This window comes from Saccostrea echinata, unplaced genomic scaffold (genome assembly GCF_033153115.1).
Source record: "Saccostrea echinata isolate AGI-Se365-2 ecotype Australia unplaced genomic scaffold, CSIRO_AGI_Sech_v1 ptg000043l, whole genome shotgun sequence".
In the NCBI taxonomy this organism is placed as follows: domain Eukaryota; kingdom Metazoa; phylum Mollusca; class Bivalvia; order Ostreida; family Ostreidae; genus Saccostrea; species Saccostrea echinata.
Genome location: NW_026889792.1, coordinates 1,504,286 through 1,530,494, shown reverse-complemented (window position 1 = coordinate 1,530,494; position 26,209 = coordinate 1,504,286). Strand labels below are relative to the sequence as shown.

The window sequence follows — 26,209 nt, the reverse complement described above, 5'->3', positions numbered from 1 at the left end:
TTCATTTTTACAATTTAAACTCCCCCTTCACCCATGGATGCTTTGTACCAATTTTGGTTAAAATTGGCCCAGTAGTTCTTGAGAAGAATTTGAAAATGTGAAGTTTACAGACGAACGGATGACAGACAATGGGTGATCAGAAAAGCTCACCTGAGCTTTCAGCTCAGGTGAGCTAAAATGCAATAAAAAGAATTTTTGCTGTACTCTACTTCTGTAAAAACTCAAAAGACGAAATGGGAAGAAAAGTATTTACAAAAAAAAAAAAATGTAAATTTTTTTTTTTTGGTAACCATGTCAACACCTTTCATTGAAATCAGAAACAATACATTGGAATTATGTATCTAAATAATCTTCCTAAACCCTACTTGTGTACCAATTTGTTTTGAAACCAGACTAAAACTGTACGAGAATAGCATTTTGAAAGAATCTATATCTTTATAATCATGGCAACACATTCATTCAAAAAAGAAACTTTTATAGTGTTCCATTGTTTATTCTACTTGTGTGACAAATTTCTATCAAAAATGGATCAAAACTGTAGCATTTTGAAAAATTGTTTGAGAAATACATATAGTAAATATCAATGGCAAAAACTCTTCTAATCTTTGACAACTTGAGCTTAAATGGAAAAAAGTTCAATGAGCACCAAATCATTTAATTACTTATCATCCAAAAGAAGGAAATTGTAACTTGTACAACCAACAACAAATAAACAATTGCATTAACATACATGTATATAAAACATCATACTGTAGTAGAGGTAGATAGATGTACATGTTATAGTCATATAATAACAATAAAGTATGATAAGGGACAGAACATAAAATCAATATTGTTCTATAAAGTAACACAAAAAGCTAGATGTGATGTGGAATGTCTCCACTTCATTTCTTTTTCAAATGTAACAATGTATAAATATGACACATGATTAGAATTGAAATAATTGCCTCAAGAAAACCCTTGGCACACAAGGTCTTAGTACAGTGATGATATCAACTGTTGCTTTTCTTATGTTAACACACTGAATACTGTTACAGTAGAATCCTAAATGTACGTGAAGAATTTATTAATGTATAATATGGTGAGATTCACCACTCACAAAATCAAATTACTGAATTTTATTTTTATAATGTAGAAACTCCTGTTCAACAGTCAACTTGCAAATTCATATTCTCTCGATTAGACAGCAAAATTAAGAACTCATGTAAAATAAGGAATCTAGATAAACAGTATCAAGTCATATAAGAGTATGTATCAGAGTAAAGCTTCTATAATTTAACACTCAATAGTATATATATGATGAACCTCACAGGTAAAATTTTGCACAACAATGCTTGTGAAGTAATCATTATGAAATATAACCTGTGAATGCATACATAAGAGGTAAAAGTGTGCTGACTTTAATCTTTCCTGTCCAATCATATTTGAGTATTTCACAGGAATGTATAGTGATACTGATTAATGCCTGATAAATCAAGGTTGAATTGTTATACCCATACATGTATTTCCTTGATCAACCTTAGAACCTTATTAAGGTCACAGCCTGGCCCCTGGAAGGGGGGTCATACTTTGAAGATACCAAACCTTAACTATGTACATTTATGAGTAATTATGTTATCTATCAAAATATAGCCAAAGACAGACATCATAAACATACACATGCATTTATTCAGTTACTTGCATCTAACACTGCAGATGAGCTAAAAATAAAATGTCTATCTCATAAAAATATAATTCTAAAACTGATATGTATACATAGTAAATTAAAATAATTTCAAAACAACTTGATATGTCTCAAATAATGGATTTGTCTCAAACAATGGATTTGTCTCAAACAATGGATTTGTCTCAAACAATGGATTTGTCTCAAACAATGGATTTGCAAGATTAGATGACAAAACTTTCTGAACATTCCTTGTAGAGTAAAACTATTAACAAGATATACCATAAAAAGAACTCTCCCACACTGGAGTGTAAAGAATTCTCCATTCACACAACCATGAAAAGCACCATGAGGTATCTACTCACCTCAACAAGAGGTGGGCCACAATGCTCACCTGCGTAACCTTGGTCATGTTGTTCTTAGATTTAAGATTTCCCCCCTCTTAATTTTGAACCCATATTGTGGTCCAATCCCCGCTCCAAATTGTCATGACTTAACCAAACATGAATTCACACAACATGTGGATGCTTCAATATCAATATGACTAACATGGCCCTGCTATTTTGGAGATATTTTTCCTGTACATGTACAAACAGACATTGTGTTAAATACCTGAGGGTCCATAGTTTGAAAAGAAAAGAAGAAAAATTGAGTCTGCACATTTCTGGAATGTTACCTGTTTTTTGTTTTTTTTTAAATTTCCTTCAAATGACAGGAAGACTATTGAATATTTTCCCCCATATATTCTCATGTACAACTTGATCCCCTAATGTGATCCCATGCTACCCTTGAGGGCCATGATTCTAAAATTTGAATCTGCACTACCTGTATATTAATATGTCTAAATATGGCATAGCTATTTTTAAAGATTTTTTCCTTGTATACATATCCAATATAAAACATGGCCCCACCAAAACCCCAAGGCTATGATTCAAACAAACTTGAATCTACACACCTTGAAGAAGTTTTGTCTTTTTTGCACAGTGGTTGTAGCAAAAAAGAATGATGTCACCAAATTTTTCACTATTTATGAATTATCTCCCCCTGAAAGAGGGCATGCCTCCTTATCTTAACAAATTTGATTCCCCTTAACCCATTGATGCTTTATGGAAAGATGGTTGAACTTGACCCAGTACCAAAGAAGTTGATAATGAGGTAAGTTAACAGCTAGATGACACACAATAAGACAACAGAAGAACACCAGACACACACCGATCAGAAAGCTCGCTAAGCATTAGCTCAGGTACACTAAAAATCACTGTAATTTACTAATATCATAGGTGATGATTGACCTAGGTATTTATAAAATTATGAAAAAAATTGCCAATAGTCAAAGTAAGCACCAAAGAGAATGTGTAAATTCTATGTAGCTGCTTCTTATTAACGTCCTTTCTGTCAATGATTCTGGGCATTCTGTAGATCCAACTGTTCAAATTTTTGATTCCCTGGAAAAAAGTAATCATTATTGATGTGCAAATACGAGGTGAAAAATTTATATGTATGCATGTCTGCAAACAGCCAACCAATTCCATGTATAGAACTGATCACATTTATTTTTTACAATGTATCATGTGGTACCTGATATCATTACAAGAGGTACTCGGATTATCATCAACAAGCAGCTATACTTGAACATGTGACCGAAAGACAACAGCCTAAAGGTGTAAAAAAAATTGCCTGTTCTATACAGTCATATGCTAGTTACAGGTACCATATTATGTAAGAATTAATAGAGACAGGATTTAAACAAGTTTTAATTGTGGCCTGCTGCATGATGATTACTATTAAGCAACAAATTCTTTAGATATTGTTTGAAAATCTTCTATGCCAACCTGAAAAGTAATAGTGATTATCCTTTTAACAAGGTATCTTTTATTTGAAAATTGATGAATTTCAAGCAAAGGATCTCAACCTTCTATGTAGGTATAGAAGAAATATAGGTGATCTTTGACTCAGTAGAAAACTGGGTAACCTTTGACTATTTAAATGAAATGAAGCAGTTACATGTATTATATGTACAAAGGTTAGTGATTTTTAGATACAAATGTACATGTTAAAGATTCTCAGTGCAATAATGTGATGGTACATGTAGGAAACAATTTTTTTATGTTCAGCAGAAAATCATGTGATCTTTGATATTATATCTCAAAAATCAATATGGATCATCTACATATCATTGCCATGAACATGTAAATAAGTCTACAAGAGGTGCTCAACAGGTTGGGAATATTTTAAAAAATTGTGAGAGGTAATTAATAAGTCTAAAGATTGAAATCCTGTTTTAGCAATAAATGATTGGCATGACCTTCTCAACTTATGGGTAATGGACCCCACCTTTGGCCATTATTTGATTATTGTGAGATATTAACATTTGAACTTATTTTTAGTCCCATACATATTACCTTGTAAATTTACTTTTTCTCGAGTGGCATGAATGTTGATTATGGATATGTATTTTATATGTGTAAATTTGCTTGTCTGTCTGTCTGTTTTTTCGAGACAGTTTCAGAGTAATTTGTTAAATATGACCATTGTACGAAGAAGAAGTAAACTTTTGAATGTTTATGTTTTGAAGTACTTGATTACATTTTGTCAGTTCTTTTGTATTTGCTTATTCGTGTGAACTCGACAACTGCATGTAGTCTTAGGAATGTTTTTGGTAGATATTTTTATTTGTTCCTATTACATGTTTAGATGGTTGATCAAGATTTATTTGATCAATAAAATACATTTTCAACATATATGGTGTTTATGTTGTGTGGAGGTATAGGAAGGAGGAGGCATAAAAAATATTACCAACTTGAAGTATAGAGTATTTAAAGTGAGATTTTTTTCTCCAAAAAATCAACATCAAAGGTCAATGTCAAGAATCAGGCATTTTTAGTATTTTTTTTAGATGAACTTGAAAAATAATAAACATTTGAATTATCAAAATTCAACCCATGCCGATTACACTTGAAATCCAGAGACAGAGTAATACAGAGAGACAGTCTGTTGATAGATGTAGGACATTGTGATTCCTGAGTGTTATACTGCTATGCATCTAAACAAAAATGTAAGATTTGTATAGACTGACCTTTCCTTTTTCTGCGGTATCTGATGTATACTAAAGTCCCTATCACCACCAGGGCTACCAACAGGAGTGAACCCACTACAGCTCCTGCTATTGCCTCGCCCTCTCCAGATTTCTGAGGGGAGGCGGTGTTTGTCACTTTTGAGACGGTACTGGCTTTGGTTGCTGTGGTAATGGCTTTTGTTGCTGTTATGGGTAAACCTCCTAAAACCAACAGCAGAACTTTATTTACCAATCATAACTCTTTCTATTAGATCAAATTAATCATTTCCTAAAGTCTATCAAGGATCAATGTTATACCTGAGGAGTTTGAGTCCTCCAGAAGTTCAATTTTATATGAACAATTTGAGTTCTCCAGAAGTTCAATGTTTTACCTGAACAGTTTGAGTCCAGCAGAGGTTCAATGTTATACCTGAACAGTTTGAGTCCTCCAGAAGTTCAATGTTATATGAACAGTTTGATTTCTCTAGAAGTTCAATGTTATATGAACAGTTTGAGTCCTCCAGAAGTTCAATGTTATATGAACAGTTTGAGTTCTCCAGAAGTTCAACGTGTTACCTGAACAGTTTGAGTCCTCCAGAGAATCAATGGTATACCTGAATAGTTTGAGTCCTCCTGAAGTTAAATGTTATATCTGAAGAGTTTGAGTCCTCCAGAAGTTCAATGTAATACCTGAACAGTTTGAGTTCTCCTTAAGTTCAGTGTAATACCTGAACAGTTTGAGTCCTCCAGAGGTTCAATGTAATACCTGAACAGTTTGAATCCTCCTTAAGTTCAGTGTAATACCTGAACAGTTTGAGTCCTCCAGAAGTTCAATGTTTTACCTGAACAGTTCGAGTCCACCAGAGGATCAATGTTATACCTGAATAGTTTTAGTCCTCCAGAAGTTCAATGTTATATGAACAGTTTGAGTCCAACAGAGATGTCAATGTTATACCTGAACAGTTTGAGTCCTCCAGAAGTTCAAAAAAATACCTGAACAGTTTGAGTCTTCCAGAAGTTCAATATCATACCTGAACAGTTTGAGTCCTCCAGAAGTTCAGTGTTATACCTGAACAGTTTGAGTCCTCCTGAAGTTCAATGTAATACCTGAACAGTTTGAGTCCTTCTTAAGTTCAGTGTAATACCTGAACAGTTTGAGTCCTCCAGAGGTTCAATGTAATACCTGAACAGTTTGAATCTTCAAGAGGTTCAATATTGTACCTGAACAGTTTGAGTCCTCCAGAAGTTCAATGTTATACCTGAACAGTTTGAATCCTCCAGAAGTTCAATGTAGGCTCTTGCTTTTGGACCTCCGTAATTATCTGCTTCCACAACATAGCTCCCAAACATGTACTTATAGACGTCTTGTATGCTGTATATTGTGGTGTAATACACTGGTCTGTAGTTATTGTATCGGTCCATGTGTACATATCTGTTAGTATCTGGCAGTCGGAACCACAATATATCCGGTCCTGGTACTGATATAAATCTAGCTGACATGTTGATTTGTGACCCTTCACAGACTCTATAGGTCTGATTGGCTGTTTCACCATCAGCAACACGAGGTGAACCTAATCAAAATCAGGGAACAATTACTGAAAGTGCTTATTACCATGAAATATGGATCTTCTTTACTATTACATGTAGATTACAAACAAACAGGGAAAGAGAGAACATGAATATATATAGAACAGCCTTTGTTTAATCTTTCCAATTCCCACATTTACTCCTATGTTTAAAGTATAAATGTCAAGAATAACTCACATAAGACTGTGATACTGTTAAGTGATGTTTTGATGGTAGAGTTGCCTTGTTCATTCTCAGCATACAGTGAGAATTTATTCCCCGTGTCTGCACAGTCTGGGGTCTGTAAGGTGAGCACCTCTGTTATCTCGCAGTCGTATGAACAGTTCACAGTGCGATTAGTGTTGTACCTCATGTCTGGAAAAAATATTCATAAACATTTAAATAATACATTTATGATGTAAATTACATGATAAGGGTAAATGATAATCTGGATATCTTGTTTAAAATGTGTTTACAAAGTATAGTACACCAGTTTAAGTTCAATGACTTACCTAAAGGAATAAACTGGTTTGTGAACCGATCATTTCTGATGCCCCATGTTAGGTGGTCCACTAAGGGCCAGGCCCTTATAACACTGGTCACAGAAATAGGACTACTGTCATCATATGGGTTACCTGTGAATTTGTCAAGGGAGACAGACTGAACCTCTGGTACATCTGGAAAAAATATCAAACCTTAATCAGTATGTGTAATGGTGTAATGAAAATACAAGGAATTACTGTTACATACATATAGTGATTTTCTTAAATAGCTAAAATTGAGTCCACATTAAAGTTTATAACTACTTTCAGTTCTACAACTACATAATAAAGTATAATGAAAACAAAAACAAAAAACCCTTGCCTATCTGTATCAACTCTAATTATAACCTGCCTTGATTTCATACCATGTCAGCTAAAAACAGGCAGAAGTCAATTCATAACTAGGACTTTTCATACATCATAATGTTACCTCATAACTCAATTATTTTAATTTATCATGTGTTTATATAGATCAATATTCAGAAATATTTATTTACACACACGGTATGGTTAAGTGCTTTAACATCTGATCAAACCTTTACTAATAAGAATATTTATTTGTATTAATCACTCTCATTTCTGGCTTTAAAGATACAGTTTTGAAAAAAATGTAATCATATCTGATCCATTCAAAACACTGAATTCCGTTTATAGTGACTTTGGATCTTTAGGTGTGACTTTCAATCTCAGCCACGACATATCATCTGGACATGTGCATGTATTGTGTAAAGTGTCAATTAACATTCACTTTCATATCCTCCTTAATGAATTTCCTGTCTCGACAGGTACAATGACCTTGACCTTGGACATGTAACCTTGTTCTTTCTCATGCAAAATTTCCTATCAATAAATGCACATAGTGCTTCAAAATTTTATATTTACTAAAAAAATCAATGGTTTTCCAGGTACATGTATATTTTCAAAGACCCTCTCATCTTTCCTCATTTATATCAAACTCTTTTTTTCTTTTATATCAAACTCACATTTCACTCTTAATTCAAATGTCACAGTTTCTGCATACTGCTGTGATCGTACATAGTTATAGGCCTTGCAGGTGTGGATCCCAACCTCTGCTACAGTGGCATTACCAAGATCCAGGGTGTTACCAGATCTAAATCGTTTTGTATTTCTGTACACCTGAGTCCAGGTAAAGTCACAATCAGGTACACAGTCTGCTATACAGGTTATACGAGGAACAGGTGCCCCCTGCTCAATTTCTAGGACAGTAACATTCGGGGAAAGGCCAACAGAAGCTCCTGGTCCATCTAAAAAATACATTCCACAAGAAAAACTAGAAAAAAAAGACTTACTCTTCCAGAGAGCAGTCATTCATAAAATTGGCCTTGACTTTAAGCAATTGGCCTTGAAATAAATGGATATTTCTCTCTGACAATTTTTAAAAAAATGATCTTTTGACCCACACTTTTTATTCAACAACCACTTTTATGTCCTCAGGGCGATACATACGCTATTTATTTAGAATAAAATTATGACAGCAAGTTCTCTTTGCTTCATTCATTCAACTAAACCTGACATGTGTAGTTTTTTCCTCTATTTTTTTTTCATAAGATATTATTACAACAAAATTCTTGAAAAAATTGGCTCCTTTGACCCAAATTTTCTTAATATTGGATCTTCCTTGAATTGCATTCCTTAATAAATATACTTACACATGACCTCTAATATTGTTGAAGCATTTCTAATGACTTCTTCTGTAGCATTATTTTCCCTTTGTTTTACACTGGTGGCCTCCAACACATATACCCCCGCTTGGTCCCTCATAACATTCTCCAGAAATAGATTCTGGTCAGTGGACAAAATCGTGCCGTTTCCTGCCTTTCTCCAAGTCAGCCTGGCAGAGGGGTTGGCTGACACAGAGCCATAGATTGTGGCATTTGTTCCCTCTTTGTATGATATTTTAGGGTTAACATAAAGTTCTGGTCCATCTGTAAATTGGAATGAGGATTAAACATTTAAATCTTAAATCCTGTAAGGCATACAGTATATAATAGTACTGCACTGAGTACTTTTGAAAAATACATAAATTGTGCAGAAAATTTACCGGTACTTCACTAAATTCTTTCATTTTCTCTAAATATTTTTTCTTTTGGCAAATTTTGACATTTAGTAAATGGATGAATCAATAAGACTTGAGTTCTTTGGATTAACAACATAACAATGCAACTTTTTTTCTGACAATGTTGAAAATTTATTTTAAAATTTACAGAAATTTCTGAGTACATGTACTTGTATTCACTCTAGCAAACAAAAACAAAAACAAAAAAAACTGACACTGAACCGTGATTATGACTCCGAGGTAGGACCTGCCAGCAGAATTCTCAGCACTACAACTGAAACTATTTCCATTCTGATTTCTCTTGATATCAGATATCACCAAGTATTTACCCACTGAAAGAAACAAGAGGCCCATGGGCTACATAGAAATCAATTCAGTATTGAAAAGTTACGGGGGGGGGGGGGGGGGGGGGGATTGAATTTTAAAATACATGAGGATGCTTCCATATCAATATAACAAATGGCTTTGTTGTTCTTGAGCAGAAGATTTTTTTCCTATATATTCCTTTGTAAAAATTTGATACCCCATTGTGGCCCCTCCCTACCCCCAGGGGTAATCATCTGAACAAACTTTAATCTACACTACCCGAGGATGCTTCCATATCAATATAACTAAACATGACTTTAATGTTCTTGAGACAAAGATTTTTCCCTTTATATTCTTATGTACAACTTTGATCCCCCATTGTGATCCCACCTTACCCCCGGGTGACAAACTTGAAGGGGTCTTTTCCTTCACAGCTAAAAGTCGCAAAAGTAACTCCTCTATTTAAAAAGGGTGATACATCAGACCCAGGAAACTATCGCCCAATTTCAATTTACCAACTATATTGAAAGTTTTAGAAAAGCATGTAGCAGAAAATATACGCATCTTTACTTCTCACTTCGATTTATTAATGAAAGCACAGTCAGGATTTAGAGAATTTCACTCATGCCAGACAGCTCTCACAAAACTAACTGATAATTGGCTGCATGCAATAGATCAAGGAAATTTCGTTGGCATTACTTACTTGGATTTTAGCAAAGCATTCGATCTTGTTAATCATGATATACTAATTAGAAAACTTAAATGCTATCACTTTGATCCAATATCAATTAAATGGTTTCAATCATATTTATATCATCGAACTCAAAGTGTAAAAATAGGTGCATACACATCTGAATCACTGCCAGTCACAGCAGGTGTGCCACAGGGGTCTATATTAGGCCCTTTATTATTTCTATTATACATTAATGATTTACCATTGTCTGTTGAACATTGTAATATTGATATGTTTGCTGATGACACTACAATGCATTTTCATGGTAACAATATTTCACGTATTGAAACAACTCTTAACCATGACCTCTATCAAATACAAAACTGGTGTCAACAAAATCAGATGCTTTTGAATACTGATAAAACAAAGTGTATGTTAATGGGCACACAACAAAAGAAATCAAAATTAGAAAACACTAGTCTTCATTTACAACTTTCCGGTCATCCCCTTGAAAACGTGGAAATGCAGAAATTATTAGGTGTTCACATTGATCATACTCTTCAATATACTTGTCATGTAGATGCAGTTTGCAAAACTCTTACATATAAATTACATACTTTACGAAAAATTAAAAAGTTTCTTCCACTGCATACTAGAAAACTATTTTATAACGCTTTTATTTTACCATCAATTTTATATTGTCTATCTATTTGGGGTAACTCTCCTCAAACGCACATCGACAGAATCTACAGACTTCAAAAACGTGCAGCAAGGATTATCTTAAATGAAAAATATGATGCACCTTCAATGCCTTTATTTAACATTTTAGGCTGGTTAACGGTTCATAAACTTCTATATTTACAGAAAAGCATTCTAATGTTCAAAACATTTCATGGTATGTCTCCCGATTATATGCATAATTTTTTTGAATTTCAAAGTTCTGGATCATACACGTTGCGCTCAGAAACAAATTCCGAACTTCGTTTACCAAAATATAAAACAAATTTATTTAAAAATTCTTTACAATATTCAGGGGTTATTATCTGGAATGAGTTACCTATTAGTATCAGGAAATCCCAATCCCTTGCAATATTTAAAAGTAGTGTTGAAAATTTTTTACTTACGAAACGTACTAGTTCTACGTAAAAATATGTGACTGCCCCCCCCCCCCCACCCATCCTTTCACATTTTGAACTAAGCTTTGATGTTTTTATTTATTCTGTTGTAACATAGTGTTTATATTTTATTATCTCATAATTGTGATTTGTGTTTATTGTATATGTACATTGTATATGTGTTACAAAGAAGGCCCTGAGGAAGACTAGTGCTTGCACTAATCAGGTCACCTTCTATAAATAAAGTATTATTATTATTATTATTATTATTATTATTAATCTACAATACCTGAGGATGCTTCCATATCAATATGACTAAACATGGCTTTGCTGTTCCTGAGATGAAGATTTTGAAAGTTTTTTTCCTATAAATTCCTTTGTAAAACTTTGATCCCCCCTTGTTTCCCCATCCTACCCCCAGGGGTCATGATTTGTACAAATTTGAATCTATAATACCTGAGGATGCTTACATATCAATATGACTAAACAAGGGTTTGCTGTTCTTGAGAAGAAGATTTTTAAAGTTTTTACCTATATATTTCTATGTAAAACTTTGATCCCCCCTTATGACTCCACCCTAACCCCAGGGGTCTTGATTTGAACAAACTGAATCTACACTATCTGAGGATGCTTACATATCAATATGACTAAACAAGGCTTTGCTGTTCTTGAGATGAAGATTTTTAAAGTTTTTTCCTGTAAATTCCTATGTAAAACTTTGATCCCCCGTTGTGGCCCCACCCTAACCCCAGGGGTCATGATTTGAACAAACTTGAATCCACTTTATAACAAAGGTATCCTATAAGTTTCAACTTTTTTGGGCCAGTGGTTCTTGAGAAGAAGATTTTTAATATATGCCACCAAATTTTAACTATTTCTGAATTATCTCCCCTTGAATGAGGACATGGCCCTTCATTTGAACAAACTTGAATCCCCTTCACCCAAGGATGCTTTGTGGCAGGTTTGGTTGAAATTGGCCCAGTGGTTCTGGAGAAGAAGTCGAAAATGTGAATGGACAGAGAGACAGACAGACTACAGACAAAATGTGATCAGAAAAGCTCACTTGAGCTTTCAGCTCAGGTGAGCTAAAAACTAGGTACAGGTATACAGAATGTTAGTACCCTAGTAGAACTTAAAAAGTTTGTTTACAAAGACATAATATGTACATATTATGAGATGAAAGATTATGGACATATTGTTGGCTAGTCAGTAAGTAATATGAAGCAAATATTTCTGAAAAGAACTAGAAAACAAGAGGCCCATGGGCCACATCGCTCACCTGAGCACATTGGCTAGGCAAAAGCACAAATCAGTTCAGTATTGAAAAGATTAACGGGGGGGGGGGGGGGGGGGGGGGGGGGCTTGGATTTTAAACTACCTGATGATGCTTCCATGTCAAAATAACAAATGGCTTTGTTGTTCTTGAGAAGATTTTAAAAAAAATTTCCCATATATTCCTTTGTAAAATTTGATCCCCCATTGTGGCTCCTCCCTATCCCAGGGGTCTTCATTTGAACAAACCTGAATCTACACTACCTGAGGATGCTTCCATATGACTAAACATAGCTTTTCTGTTCTTGAGAAGAAATATTTTTTCTATATGTTCTTATGTAAAACTTTCAATCCCCTATTGGGCCCCACCCTACCCCCGGGGATCATCATTTGAACAAAATTGAATTTACACTACCTGAGGATGCTTCCATATCAAAATGACTAATCATGGCTTTGTAGTTCTTCATCAGAGGAAATCTTCCTATATATTTCTATTTCAGATTTGATCCTCCATTGTGGTCCCACCCTGTCCCAGGGGGTCAACATTTGAACAAACTTGAATCTACACTACCTGAGGATACTTCCACATAAATATGATCAATCAGGGCTTTGCTGTTCCTGAGAAGAAGATTTGTAAAGAATTTTCCTATATATTTCTATGTAAAACTTTGATCCTCCATTGTGGCCCCGCCCTACCCCCAGGGGGTCATGATTTGAATAAATTTGAATCTACACTACCTGAGGATGCTTCCATATAAATATGACCAATTAGGGCTTTGCTGTTATTGAGAAGAAGATTTTTAAAGATTTTTCCTATATATTTCTATGTAAAACTTTGATCCTCCTTTGTGGCTCCGCCCTACCCCCGGGGGTCATGATTTGAACAAACTTAAATCTACACTACCTGAGGATGCTTCCATATAAATATGACTCATCACGGCTTTGCTGGTCTTGAGAATAAGATTTTTAAAGGTTTTTCCCCTATATTTCTATGTAAAACTTTGATCCTCCAAGGTGGCCCCGCCCTACCCCCTGGGGTCATGATTTGGACAAACTTGAATCTACACTACCTGAGGATGCTTCCATATAAATATGACTCATCATGTCTTTGCTGTTCCTGAGAAGAGGATTTTTAAAGGTTTTTCCAATATATTTCTATGTAAAAATTTGATCCTCCATTGTGGCCTCGCCCTACCCCCGGGGGTCATGATTTGTACAAATTTGAATCTACACTACCTGAGGATGCTTCCACATGAGTTTCATCTTCCCTGGCTTTGTGGTTCTTGAGAAGAAGATTTTTAAAAGATGCAATTAATTTTCACTAATTCTTTATTATCTCCCCTTGAAAGAGGGCGTGGCCCTTCATTTGAACAAACTTGAATCCCCTTCACCCAAGGATACTTTGTGGCAAGTTTGGTTGAAATTGGACCAGTGGTTCTTGAGAAGAAGTCGAAAATGTGAAAAGTTTACAGACAGACAGACGGACGGACAGACGGACTACAGACAAAATGTGATCAGAAAAGCTCACTTGAGCCTTTGGCTCAGGAGAGCTAATAATAATAAAAAAAATCACATATTCAAGATTTATTCTTTTAATTTGCTCTGTCATTGTATCATTACTCTGGTTTTTCTTGATAAAAAATTAATTTTTTAATTAAAGATTGGTGGGACATGCATACATTACCTCCCCCACTCCAGGATCCACTAGTCATTGGATTGGCTGCTACCACCTCACAGGTCAAATTTAACGTGTCTCCCTCATCCACTATTGAACTCCCTCTTACTACTAAATCTGGATCATCTGTCAGTAAGAATGCTCCAATTAAAATTTCCTTGAGACAACACTAATACACTGATAAATTTCCATTCAGTTTATTTTTTAAAATTTTCCTCTCAGAGAGAGAGAGAGAGAGAGAGAGAGAGAGCACACACCTATTAATTATGTTTTTATATTTTCATGTTTCCACTTACAGAGAATGTCTCCAAACTGCTTTGTTTTGGTTACTGTCCTGTTTCCGGAGCCTCTGACGACACAACTGATATTATTCCTCGTGTAATCTCGTTGATACTTGAAGTTCCATTCTTGTCGTGAATAGTAGTAATTACTCTAAATATCAGTGACAATAACATGAGCATGCTTGTTTTCTGAACATAAATAAACTTTGTAATAGGCATACATCTTTCACACTATATTCTATATCCGATTCTAATATGTGGCTTTTGATCAATGTACTGGTACATGTAAACTGTTGATGGTGGAATTCCACTTATTTCTGTGCTATTAATTATATTTAACATGTGAATTTCATTGGATTTGTCAAATATTCATTGCAAACCACAGTATTCAAATGACAGTATACTTTATGGCCCATGGATTTATGCTTCTAGCCTTACATATTTTTCTACAATAGGTGATGTATCAGGGCTGAACTCCATGGAGCCATTGTACCATGTAAAGGTCAGCTGTGGGTTGGTGAATCCTCCATAGCAAATCCAGGTCATGCTATTTCCTTCCACTCCTGTCTCTCGGCCATATAATGACACCTCACCTTCATAGGGCCCATCTGCAAAGTCAGTATTTTACTTAACACCAAAGAAAGATAACACAAACCCTCTACTGATTTGAAAATTAAGTAAATGATCAGTGTTCTGTTTGTCTCTGTGGTTAGTCTGATTAGAAATCTTGGACATTTTATGCAGTTTGTTCACATATTAGCTAAACAAAAGAGGAACAGGACAATAGACAGCCATGACCAACACTATATAAACATAAATAGGATGAGCTACAAAAATCAGATAAGACAGACACATAAGGCTTATGGATGCTATTAAACTTTTTTACAGTTTCAATATAAAGTGGATATGCTTAAATGAAATTTCACTGGCATTTGACTGTCACCAAAATCCTACATTCTGTAATATTGAAATCATTAATCTATGGCTGGACTAAAACCCTGACAAGTTATTTTGCCATCTTTATAATTTTGATATTGCTTTTAAGAAGTGACAGTGTATTTACCTTATTCATACACTTTTTTTCAAAGTAATTATTTACTCTTTAGAAGGAATACTACATGTATTTAGATCTGATGTACTAACTCAATATCACAAGTAAAACTTACAGAAAACAGTAAATCTCTTTACTTGGTAAAACATGGACGAATTCACTGAACCATAACAAAATACTGATTGACCATTCATTGATCTATCAACTGTGATGTGCGGGGCTGATAGGGTGGTGGTATAGGTCTCCGTCACACTATCGTACACAGCTGTCGTTGTGTACAGGGATGCATTGTTGATCTCCGTGTTGCTGGGATTATAAGAGAGAATTACGATATTTGTGGGTTGATAATGTGTACGTGACACGGTACATGAGATATTGACGACGTCGTTCTCTTCCACTGTTCCTACTCCTTCTAATGCTACGTCAATTGCATCAGCTGAAAAAACATGATTGCAAAAAATTCAAAATTAATTCTGTAATTTGGGATACCTTGCAAGCATTTTGATTACAAAATTTCAAGACTACATAGAAATACTGTATTTCTGCATAAAATCACCCTAATACATGTATATAGGCCTATCCTTCAAAAATTCTTGCCATCATTTTCAGTAAAGCATTACAAACATCCTAAAAGTTTACATCAAAATGAACTTCTTCATTTCACATGCAATCATAATTATATTTACTGATTTCCTTTGTTTTGACTGGATGAGAACAAATTTAAGAAAAAGTTTACTCATCAATCAGAACTACTTTCTTGACATTATTTTTATTGTAAAACATAGGTTATCAGAGATTACAGAGCTCATCTCAATGAATATTGTCTTTAAGTAAGGCAAAGTCCCACACTAAACTAATAATCTAGCAGTGTGCATCCCTAGATGCAACCTTTATGCAATTTTGGTCTGATAGGGCTTGCAGTTACTTAGGAATGGACTTCTCTAAAAACTTAAAAATAGTCACTCATCCAGAAAATACATGTATAAGTCAAATCCAGCATCTGAAGGAAGTTTGAGAGTGGTCATTGCTTGATGCATTATCCATGCAAGTCTGGTTCAAATATGTCTTATAGTTTCTTGGAAATCAGATCTACTTCAAAACTTTAACCTGGTCACTCATCCAGAAAATGTACGTCATATCCAGCAACTGAAGAATGTTCAGTTGTGTGCATGCATTACATAGACATATCATCCATGCAAGTTCGGTCAGTATAGGGCTTAGGCCAAATAAAAAAATATGTGTGGTTCTGGTTACCCGACCTTCCCTATTTTATACCCCGACCCTAAACTTTTTTTTTGGCAATTTTCATATTTTTTCCGGATTTTTCCCCTATTTTCATCAATGGCTCCAGTTTAAGTTTTAGTTTCAGCAATGATGGCCTCCTTGCAAAACACAGTGCTAGTGTTTAATAGTGTTAAATCCAAAGCAAGCTAGCATGTAGGTGTCCCCTACCAATATTGACTAGTTTATTATCACACCACATCTAAATGCCATTTGCAAAGCAGTGATTAGGCATAATTTAGAAAAATTAAGAAAATCATTTTGATTAAAAAAAAAAAAAAAAAAAAAAAAATTCCCTACCTACCTACCCTAATTTTTTTGGAAGTGTAACCGGTACCACACATATTTTTTTGTTTGGCCTTATATTTACTTAGAAATGAGACCAGCTCCAAAAACTTTAAACTGGCCACTTATCCGGAAAATGTAGGTCAGATCCAGCAACTGAAGAATGTTCAGTAGTGTGCATACATAAACCACATATCACCCATGCAAGTTCGGTCAGTATAGGGCTTATATTTACTTAGAAATGAGACCAGCTCCAAAAACTTTAACCTGGCCACTTATCCGGAAAATGTAGGTCAGATTCAGCATCTGAAGCAAGCCTGGCAGTGTGCATCCGTAGATGTATCATCCATGCAAGTTTGGTCAATATAGTGCTTAAAGTTACTTGGAAATGAGACCTGCTACAAAAAGTTTAACCTGCTCCAAAATATTTAACCTGCTCCAAAAACATTAACTTGGTCATTCTTTAGGTGAAATTGCAGCATCTGAAACCTTGACTGGTACAATGAAACACACTAGAAGCATCTTCCATGCATCTCTGATTAATTTAGGGCAAAGAAATACCTGAAAAGAAATCTGCTCCAAAAACTTTAACCTGGGTCAGAAATGCTGATGCCAGGGGTATTACATAAGCTCCCCCAACTTCGTTGAGGTGAGCTAAAAATTGAAACAAATCACTTAAATAAAAACAAAACTGAGGACCTACAGGACTGATAGACAGGAATATTATGTTTATGTCATTGTCAAATCACGAGTGTGAAATATTTCCGATGTAATTTTATCGTCATTCCTACTGCTAAACAAATCAGTTGTTGACTTAAACAATATTCGAGGAATATTTATAAGTTTATTTTATTGAATGTTTTGACAATTAAAGTTGAACTTTATCAATATATGTTCATTTCGATTGTGTTTCATTTCCACATCACAGCATTAAGTATTACTATGCTGTACATAGCTAGTGGATTGTATGGAGGCTTGAAAGAGAAATAATTTCAAAATTAATTGGAATTACAAGAATCAAAAGTTCTTTTTTCAGAATTTATTATTGTGTAAACCCATGCCTTTGTACTCACAAACTTAATATTAAAGTGCTTTACACTTTTATTCAGTTTTTGAGTACAAAAGCATGAGTTTACACATTGATAAATTCTGAAAAAAGAATGTTTAATCCTATAGTGGTTGATATGCTTAGTTTGGTGCCATTATGGTGTTTTAATCTATTTTTGAATTTAAACAACAAAGTTAATAGTTAAGATCTTACTGGCCAGATGGACAACTGCCATTATTTCCAAGTCCTGTCCCGTTGTATTTGTAGCTTTGCATTTCAGTATTTGGTCATCATCACTCTTCGTGGCATTTTTAATCAATGTTATAGTATAGGTACCATTGTCATTTTCTGTGTTATTGTAGACAACTGATGCATATTCCAAAGTCAAGGATGAAAGGTCACTTTTACAGATCAAGGTCAAATTTTCTCCTTCTTTTCCATTTATCTGCAAACTACCACCACTAGTTATTTGAACTGCTCCAACAATTTCCAAGGATGACTGGGCTTTTAAAAAAAGCTAAGCTTATTAATAATTAAAATCTTGATGTTTTACATTTAACATATTCAACAGTGACAAACAAGAAACAGTAGCTACTCCCTGGAATAACAGTAATGCTTCAATTTTGGGTGTGATCATTCAAAACACCGTACTCAGGTCTTTTTTTTTCATCAATAAAAAGTTCCAGATGTAGAGCATATTCAAATTTGGATCACACAAGACTTGTAATTACTGAGTACCTGAATAATAACACTACAGGGTGCCAGAAGATCTTGATGGAAACTGATGTATACAAATAGTAATGACAAATATCTAACCTGAGGTCTGGTACAGCAGTAATGCACACACAGTCAAAACAAGAATCATTATCCTGCTGAATTGATCAATAACTCATTTCCTGAAATAAAGCCAGAAAAATAAATTATGTCAAAGAAAATAATTATTTAATAAAGTACATGTTATTAGTTTAATTCTTACACAACCACTGCTGGCTTTTTGTGTACTTATTAATAATTTTACACATGTCTGGAATGCAATGAGATACGTATACAGTACAAGCAAACCTAGTCAGAACTGATACTGAACAGACTGCAAATGTATTCAACTCTAGACAGGTAGAAATGTTTCATTTAATACCTGAACACCCACTTTACTAATTGAACATTAAATTTTCCCCAGTCAGTGCCCTGGCACAGGTTGTCATGTATTTTAAGAGTCAAAAATGGGCATGATCTGCTAGAACATTTTTAGATACATTTTCAGTTATGCATCAATTCATATTTAAGAATATCAGATATAAACAAACCAGCTACTCATCATTTCGAAAGAAAAAGTCAGAAAGCTGATTATGACTCTAATTCAATAAAATGATTGATGAAAATAATTAACTTAAGGCAATTCTGACACCCATTTGAACAATATGTGAATGATATGAGGGCCATATTAACACAAGTGTCCCTAGGGCTAAACATTTACTAGTATACAGGTTTAAGAACATGCTCAGTTGCTGGACAAATCACTTACAGCTTACCAGAATCAAGTCCAACACAGAAGGTTCAGAGTGCCCCGGGGTGAGAACATCAACGGCCACTTGTTACGGACAACACCTCAGATGTGATCTTATCAATAAAGCGTCTCATTTTAATGCATGACAACACAGAGTCCAGTCAACTCTCTAAACTGAACCTGACCTTTAATTGACATCATTTAGCTGACTCTATAGCCATACCTGAAACATACAATTTCTTTCTATAATTTCAAACATTTTTTAAACTCAAAAATGCATTCATATGAAATATCATGTACCCGTAAATGTATTATCGGTAATATCATGGTGGATTTGTATTCATAATAAAAAATTAAATGCTGCATTATAATTTTTATAGAATTCTAGCTGATATCCAGAAGCTTGTAAAAATATTTTGAAAAAAAAAGTGCATTGCTCACCCAGTAAGATATCTGCCTATGAAAATGGGATGTCATTGTGTTAATTGTATGTGAAATGGAATAAGGCTAGAGGTCTATTACTTGAGAGGTGCAGAATTCATTCTTTTTTTTAAAATTGCACTCATCTAACAGTTTCACTATCTGGCATATTAAATTATAACAAGCATTCTGAGAATATTGCATAAGCAATACAAGTACCCTACCGGCATATGTAATATGGTTCTCCTTAAAAATTAAAAAGGCTATAATTCTGCCAAAATTCATTGAAGCGAAACAAAATGCAAACTTAAACTTTAACTTATCAACGTACACTCAAATATCAAAAATCAGCTCAATTTCTGCAAGCGTTTAGAAAAAAAAAACTGTAGAAAACTATGCGGGGCAGACAGACAGACAGATAAAGAGGAAACCTATAGTCCCCTAACGTTACACCAGTAATGCAATGAATTTCCTTTCTTAGCAGTCAGAAACACTCTCAGTTGCTTAGTACCATGATAATCAAAAACAATTGTCTTGTTACACGTTATAAATACATGAAATATGTTGAGATATGTGATCAATAGCAAGCATTTCTTAAAATTAAACTATAAAATCGAAGTTTCTGATTAGACTGTAGCTCTACTGGTTTTCTTAATTATAAACAAAGGTAGAGAAAGGTAGAATTGGACTTAAAACTATGACAACAGCAATAAATAAAATAATGATCGTTAGTTTAGTCTCTTTCTGAGTCAATTTTAATTCCAATCAGACCTAAACCATGTAAACTGTGGGAGGAGTAGCATTTTAAAAAAAATTCACAGAAATTTTTATTTTCAGTAACCAAGGCAACACTGTTCATCAAAATCAAAAACTGATACATGTATACGAATGGATGATGGGCACCTTACTATCCCATAAGCTCTTCTGATTTCTGACCATGATTGTACAAATAAAAGTTAATTAAATTGTTCAAAATTTTAAGACATTTTGGATACTTTGATTAAATACTGACAATTATTTTTAAAAAGGATTTTGTCACAAGTGCACTTTTTGAATAAATGAAGCTCTATTCACTGGCGATAGGCTAGAAATAAAACGAAATCTGCACATCCGTCTTTCTCCTAATTTTACTACCCCAAGTGACATTTAATAACTGGAATAATTATAAACATGCCATCATGAATTCCAAAGCTGCTGTGTTAGGAATCTTTTTTATAACACATACTAGTCTAATTTGATTAGTCTAACTTGGGAACTGCTGTTTTTGCTAAGATCAGAAGGAACTTTAAAACAAAGAACAATTTGCACACCGTTTTAAACAGTTCCTGAATAACCATATACCATATTTTCTCAAAAGAGTTGTTTACAAAACATTGATACATACAGAAAACAGAAATATGTACTATTGTAAAATCACATATTTTCGTGGGGTCAAATTTTCGTGCTGTGAAGAAAAACTATTGGTTTGTGGGGATTTGATTTCGTGGACGAAGAATTGTTGAGTAGTTAGTTACATATTGGACATTTTACATTTCATTGTGGACATGAAATCATGGGTCTCTTTATACATCAAAAACAACGAAAATTAAACCCCCAAGAAAATTAGTCATTTTAGACTTTATCGACATAGTAAAATATTTATGAAAGTACAGTTGAACTTCTGTATCTTGAAAACCGATATCTTGAATACCATGGATATGTCAAAGTGATTGGGAGGTCCTAACCACATATTTATTAAGTATTTTATCCTTGATATCTCAAACCCTCGGATATCTCAAATTTTTTCTCGGTCCAGTCGAGGTCGAGATAACAAGGTTTGACTGTATATTTATTTCAGAAAGACTTAGCTGCAGAACTGTAAGTAATGTTATGGTTTTATAATTTAGTCCTTGACCATGACGCTACAGATCCCGTAATGCAAAAAAATGGTTTTTATTTTTCTTTTGATAACAAGTATTTCATCATTTGGCTTTATTTAGTAACCTTTAAATTGTGAACTCTTCACTCTGACCTAAATATAGGTAGACTAATCTTACTGTGTCTGGATATAATCATTTTAATGATAGAACATTCTATCACAGGGACATCTTATCCATTATATGTGATAATCATCATGATCATGTGTAATGGAGAACAGAGCAGATAAGATGTCCCAGTGGTTCTATCTAACCTAAATGCATTCCTGAGGAGGAGTTATTTTAGAAAGAAGAATTAAGAATATATGTAAATGGATGAATAAATATTTCTTTTATATACACACACACACATATATATATATATATATATATATATATATATATATATATATATATATATAAAGGAAAAGATTTTAGAAGGAAAAGTTTTTGTTAAAGTTTTGATCATTTCTTTTGATGCTTTGGAATATCACCATTAATAAAATGTGAACTTTATGCTGTGTGTTTGTGTGTGTCTGTTTGATGGACAATTGGGATATTTTACCATGTTTACATGCTCGGAAATTGATAAACTATGCTCAGGGTTATCCCCAAGAACGGGGGGGGGGGGGGAGGGCAGGGAATTTCCGAGTCTATAATGATGTTATCCTCCTGTTATTTTGGTATTCCTCTTAAACTCCCCATTAGGGAAGGAACCCCAGATCCCCAGCGACTTTTTAAATATCCCCTTCTATTTCAATTCTTAGGGAAAACCTGTACGCTACACGTCCAGTCTATACCTTCCTAATGTCTCGTGCGGTTTGAAGAAGCAGGCCTAATTTCAAACTAAATAGGTATCAGTAATCTTAATTTATACACGGGTATACGGGTGCTACGACGTATACAGATACACAATTAACACTAACAGACTAGTGCTTGTCCCAACGTTCGCACCGTCAACAAAAACTTTGAAATTAATAATGTCTCTGTTTAAAGTTACTACTGTGCAGCAGAGTTCGTGACAGTAATATATATATCTAAGCCTGCAATAGTTACCCTGTTCTCATGAATGAATGTTTCCCATGATAAGGTCAAACTGCAATTTGGACTTCTTGTTTCCCGTGAAGAAAATTGATGGAGATCGGGATACCAAATATTAAAAAAAATCCATTTTGATAGATCGCACAATTACTGATTCGGTAGACACCCGACTGACCTAACATTTCCGAATATATTTTTTGAATTACCATATTTATATTGGATTCCGAAACTTCATAAAAATCTTTACAAATAAAGATACATAGCGGGTTCCAGTAAATGTTCTCCCTTCTTTCTTTACTCCTCACTAAAACATTAACAGCAGTGAAGGAGACTGTGCAACAATATATTTGAGAAGTGGTGTAAATCAGATGTGGATACTCAAAAATTCCAAGGAACTTTTGGAAAATTTGAAATCACAATTTTTTACCAAAATCAATAACATAAAAAACTCACAACTTTTCAACTCTGTATACCATTGACAGTTGCTTTTTCAATAAAAATGGAACTCGTAAATTTATTTACCTTGTCATTGGTCATTTGCAAAATTATTTTGTCAAAAAAAATTCTGATTGTACACATAAGTACTCTGAAGTTGATATTAAAAAGATTCTTGAGTTTATAATTGAAAATATCTATGTGGTTTTTGGAGACCATGTCTTCCAACAATCTGCTGGAATTCCCATGGGTACCAATTGCGCCCCGTTGTTAGCAGACCTATTTTTGTATTCATATGAAGCAGAATTTATTCAAAATCTTATACATGAGAAAAAGAAATCTCTTGCTGTGGCCTTCAATTCGACATTTAGATATATCGACGACGTATTATCAATTAACAATAGTTATGTAAATTCCATTCATATGTCGACACGATATATCCCAGTGAGCTTGAAATAAAAGATACCACAGATTCTGACACATCTGTTTCATATTTGGATATTTTACTAGAAAAAGACGTAATTGGGAATCTAACAACAAAGCTTTATGACTCTAACTTTTTCGATCGTCAATTTCCCTTACTTATATGCAGTAATATATACCCTTATCACCTGCATATGGGGTTATATCTCTCAGTTGATTCGATACGTAAGAGCATGCTCTACGTATGATTTTTTTTTAAACAATTTCTAAAACGAGGTAAGTTATTGACAAGCAAGTTGATGAAACAAGAATATCAACAGTTTCGTTTAAAGTCATCATTTCGTAAGTTCTATGGTCGGTAACGAAACTGTTGATATTCTTGTTTCACCAGATAGAGGTCTTTGAAAAACACAAGGAGCGGACAGCTTTTACAGTCGGTCCCCTTGGTTTTTTTGAGTTCAACCGGATGCCATTTGGTCTCTGCAATGCTCCGGCATATGTGGTAGTGTCAGATATGTGGTAGTGTCAGACACATCGCTTCCTAAAATCCTTTAAAATCATGACTATTACACAATCCTGGGGATCGGACTTCCTTAATAAAATAAAACCAAACAATGACCTTGTCAGCAAATACAATCTATCATTAAGCCATATGCTTACTGACGTTTTTCATACTAATTGTTAGGCCATTATTTATACACTGAATTGTAGACGGATTTTTCCATTATTTCCCGATCATGACAAGGAGCACAAGGCGGGTGTGACCCAGGTCGGCAGGGAATGCTCACTCCTCCATGGCACCTGATCTCACCTCTAATGTTTTTGGATGTCCGTGCACGTGTTTGCTCTGCTCCCGATTTGTATTGTTTTAATGGACTTTGAGCTTGAATACTATTCGTTATCTCCATATATCAATTTAATAATAATTTATTAAAGTCCAAATTTTCAGACAACCATATCCGTCAGTTGTTTATGAATTCTATCTGTTTTTTTTCTGAAAATAATACAACCGTCATATATCCAACAGCTAAGACGACGACCATTTGATTCTGAAGGTTGGAGAGGGTGGGGGTTGGAAGATTTTAGACTGAAATAATTAATCTGTCATCGAAAAAGCTGAAGATGAATAATCTGTTTTTAACTGGTAAGAAAATAAATATTCTGGCCCTGCCTGGTGAGCTACTAATACTACCAACCCGCATCCATCCCAAACTCAGCATGTATAAAACTTAAGCATACCTTCATAACATCTTTATGTAGAAGCCGAAAGAGGATATCAAGTGAGTGTCACCTTTTCAGAATTGTGTTTTTTTTTTCCATTCGTAAAATGGCAAGACAGATTTTTAATTTTTTAAGATATATACAGCGGCACCGACTATTTAGAAAATTGTCCCCAAAATAATTAATGCCATGCAAAACCACAATTTTTTTTAAAAGTAAGATCATTGCCCAGCTGCCAAATACATCTGGGTACACAGTTTTCTAAAATATTAAGAATTTGTGGATTTCCTGTAAGTTTAAAATTATCACTTTTTTCTGCTCTTTTTATTTTATACATTTTATCATTTAACCTTTAAAATTAAAATTATTGAGAAATATCTATCATGCGCGGATCAAGAGAGGGGTGGGGGTGGGGGTGGGGGTGGGGGGTCCGGAGCCCCCTGGAATTTGCAGGTATTAAATGTATATAGTAAAGAAACTGAAAGTGACCTTGGACCCCCTAGAAAACCCGGACCCCTGCTAAGTTGGTAGGTAAAGTTCATACATGTGAAGCTTAAGAAGTGAAGTGGAGCGGTGGAACCCCCCCCCCCCCCGGAAAAAATTCCTGGATTCGCGCCTGTTTATGGTGTTATAAACCTGTTCATTTTACTCACGTATATTCATTATTCATTTTCATGATTTTTTTTAAAGTTGTTTGTTGCAAGTTGCCTTACATGTATGTTAGCTTTAAGAGCCGGTTCTTGAACAGCAGCCTATTGCTAACAAAACAAAACAACAATGACTATAGTACAGAGCTACTTAATTTGACCTTTAAGATTGACCTTCGTGTCAAGGCGCACTATCTATAAATGCAAATTCCACAGGCTAGTTACAAGTATACCTGTGTAAATTGTACAAGTTTCTTTTTTTTTTTTTAATTTTATTTTCCCACAATCTAAGATCAACATTTGTTTGTATACTTACTACTTAAATTTATTTACAATAATTTACTTTTGTGTGTTTTAATTCTGTACTTCAATTAATCCGCTTATTATACACTCCCTAAACGATTTTAAAGCGAATTTAAAATGACCATTCCAAAGAGGCCTTCTAATTAAAAAGGGTCAAGTAAGATTGGTAATTACATTCGTGTAAATATAGTGTGAAAAAAATATTTTAATATTTATGGTTTAAGGTAAGATTCACAAATTGACTTCAAATCTTCATAAGAATTCATGATTAAGTTTTTCATTAGATTTTCGAATATATTTTCCCGTCTTTCAGGGTTCTAAAAATATCTCGAGGAACAACCATGATCGGTGTTTCATAAAGGAACATTGGACTGCAATTGTTTATCATTTCGGAGATATAAAATGAAAACAGAATCAACTTGTTTTAACT

General features: G+C 34.2%; 1 protein-coding gene across 1 annotated transcript; it reads right to left on the bottom strand.

The window, feature by feature from the left end:
• Positions 1 to 487: 487 nt before the first annotated feature.
• On the bottom strand, positions 488 to 18,791 carry LOC133201326 (uncharacterized). The gene is made up of 14 exons (XM_061337127.1): positions 18,707 to 18,791; positions 18,104 to 18,394; positions 15,392 to 15,712; positions 14,664 to 14,833; positions 14,241 to 14,376; positions 13,954 to 14,070; positions 9,119 to 9,235; positions 8,497 to 8,772; positions 7,810 to 8,091; positions 6,797 to 6,961; positions 6,483 to 6,659; positions 5,978 to 6,289; positions 4,740 to 4,940; positions 488 to 3,108 (listed from the first exon to the last, which is right to left on the bottom strand). Exons 1-14 carry the CDS (start codon positions 18,753 to 18,755, stop codon positions 3,059 to 3,061), a joined length of 2,664 nt encoding a protein of 887 aa, XP_061193111.1. The 5' UTR covers positions 18,756 to 18,791; the 3' UTR covers positions 488 to 3,058.
• Between the last annotated feature and the right edge of the window lie 7,418 nt (positions 18,792 to 26,209).

Bases quoted from the DNA above. Each gene is read 5' to 3' on its own strand.
- LOC133201326 (XM_061337127.1), bottom strand. From the start codon at position 18,755: ATGATTCTTGTTTTGACTGTGTGTGCATTACTGCTGTACCAGACCTCA. The intron at 18,395-18,706 runs GTTAGATATTTG...TTTTTTTAAAAG, and splicing joins ACTGCTGTACCAGACCTCAG to CCCAGTCATCCTTGGAAATT. The intron at 15,713-18,103 runs GTAAGATCTTAA...ATGTTTTTTCAG, and splicing joins GGCAGTTGTCCATCTGGCCA to CTGATGCAATTGACGTAGCA.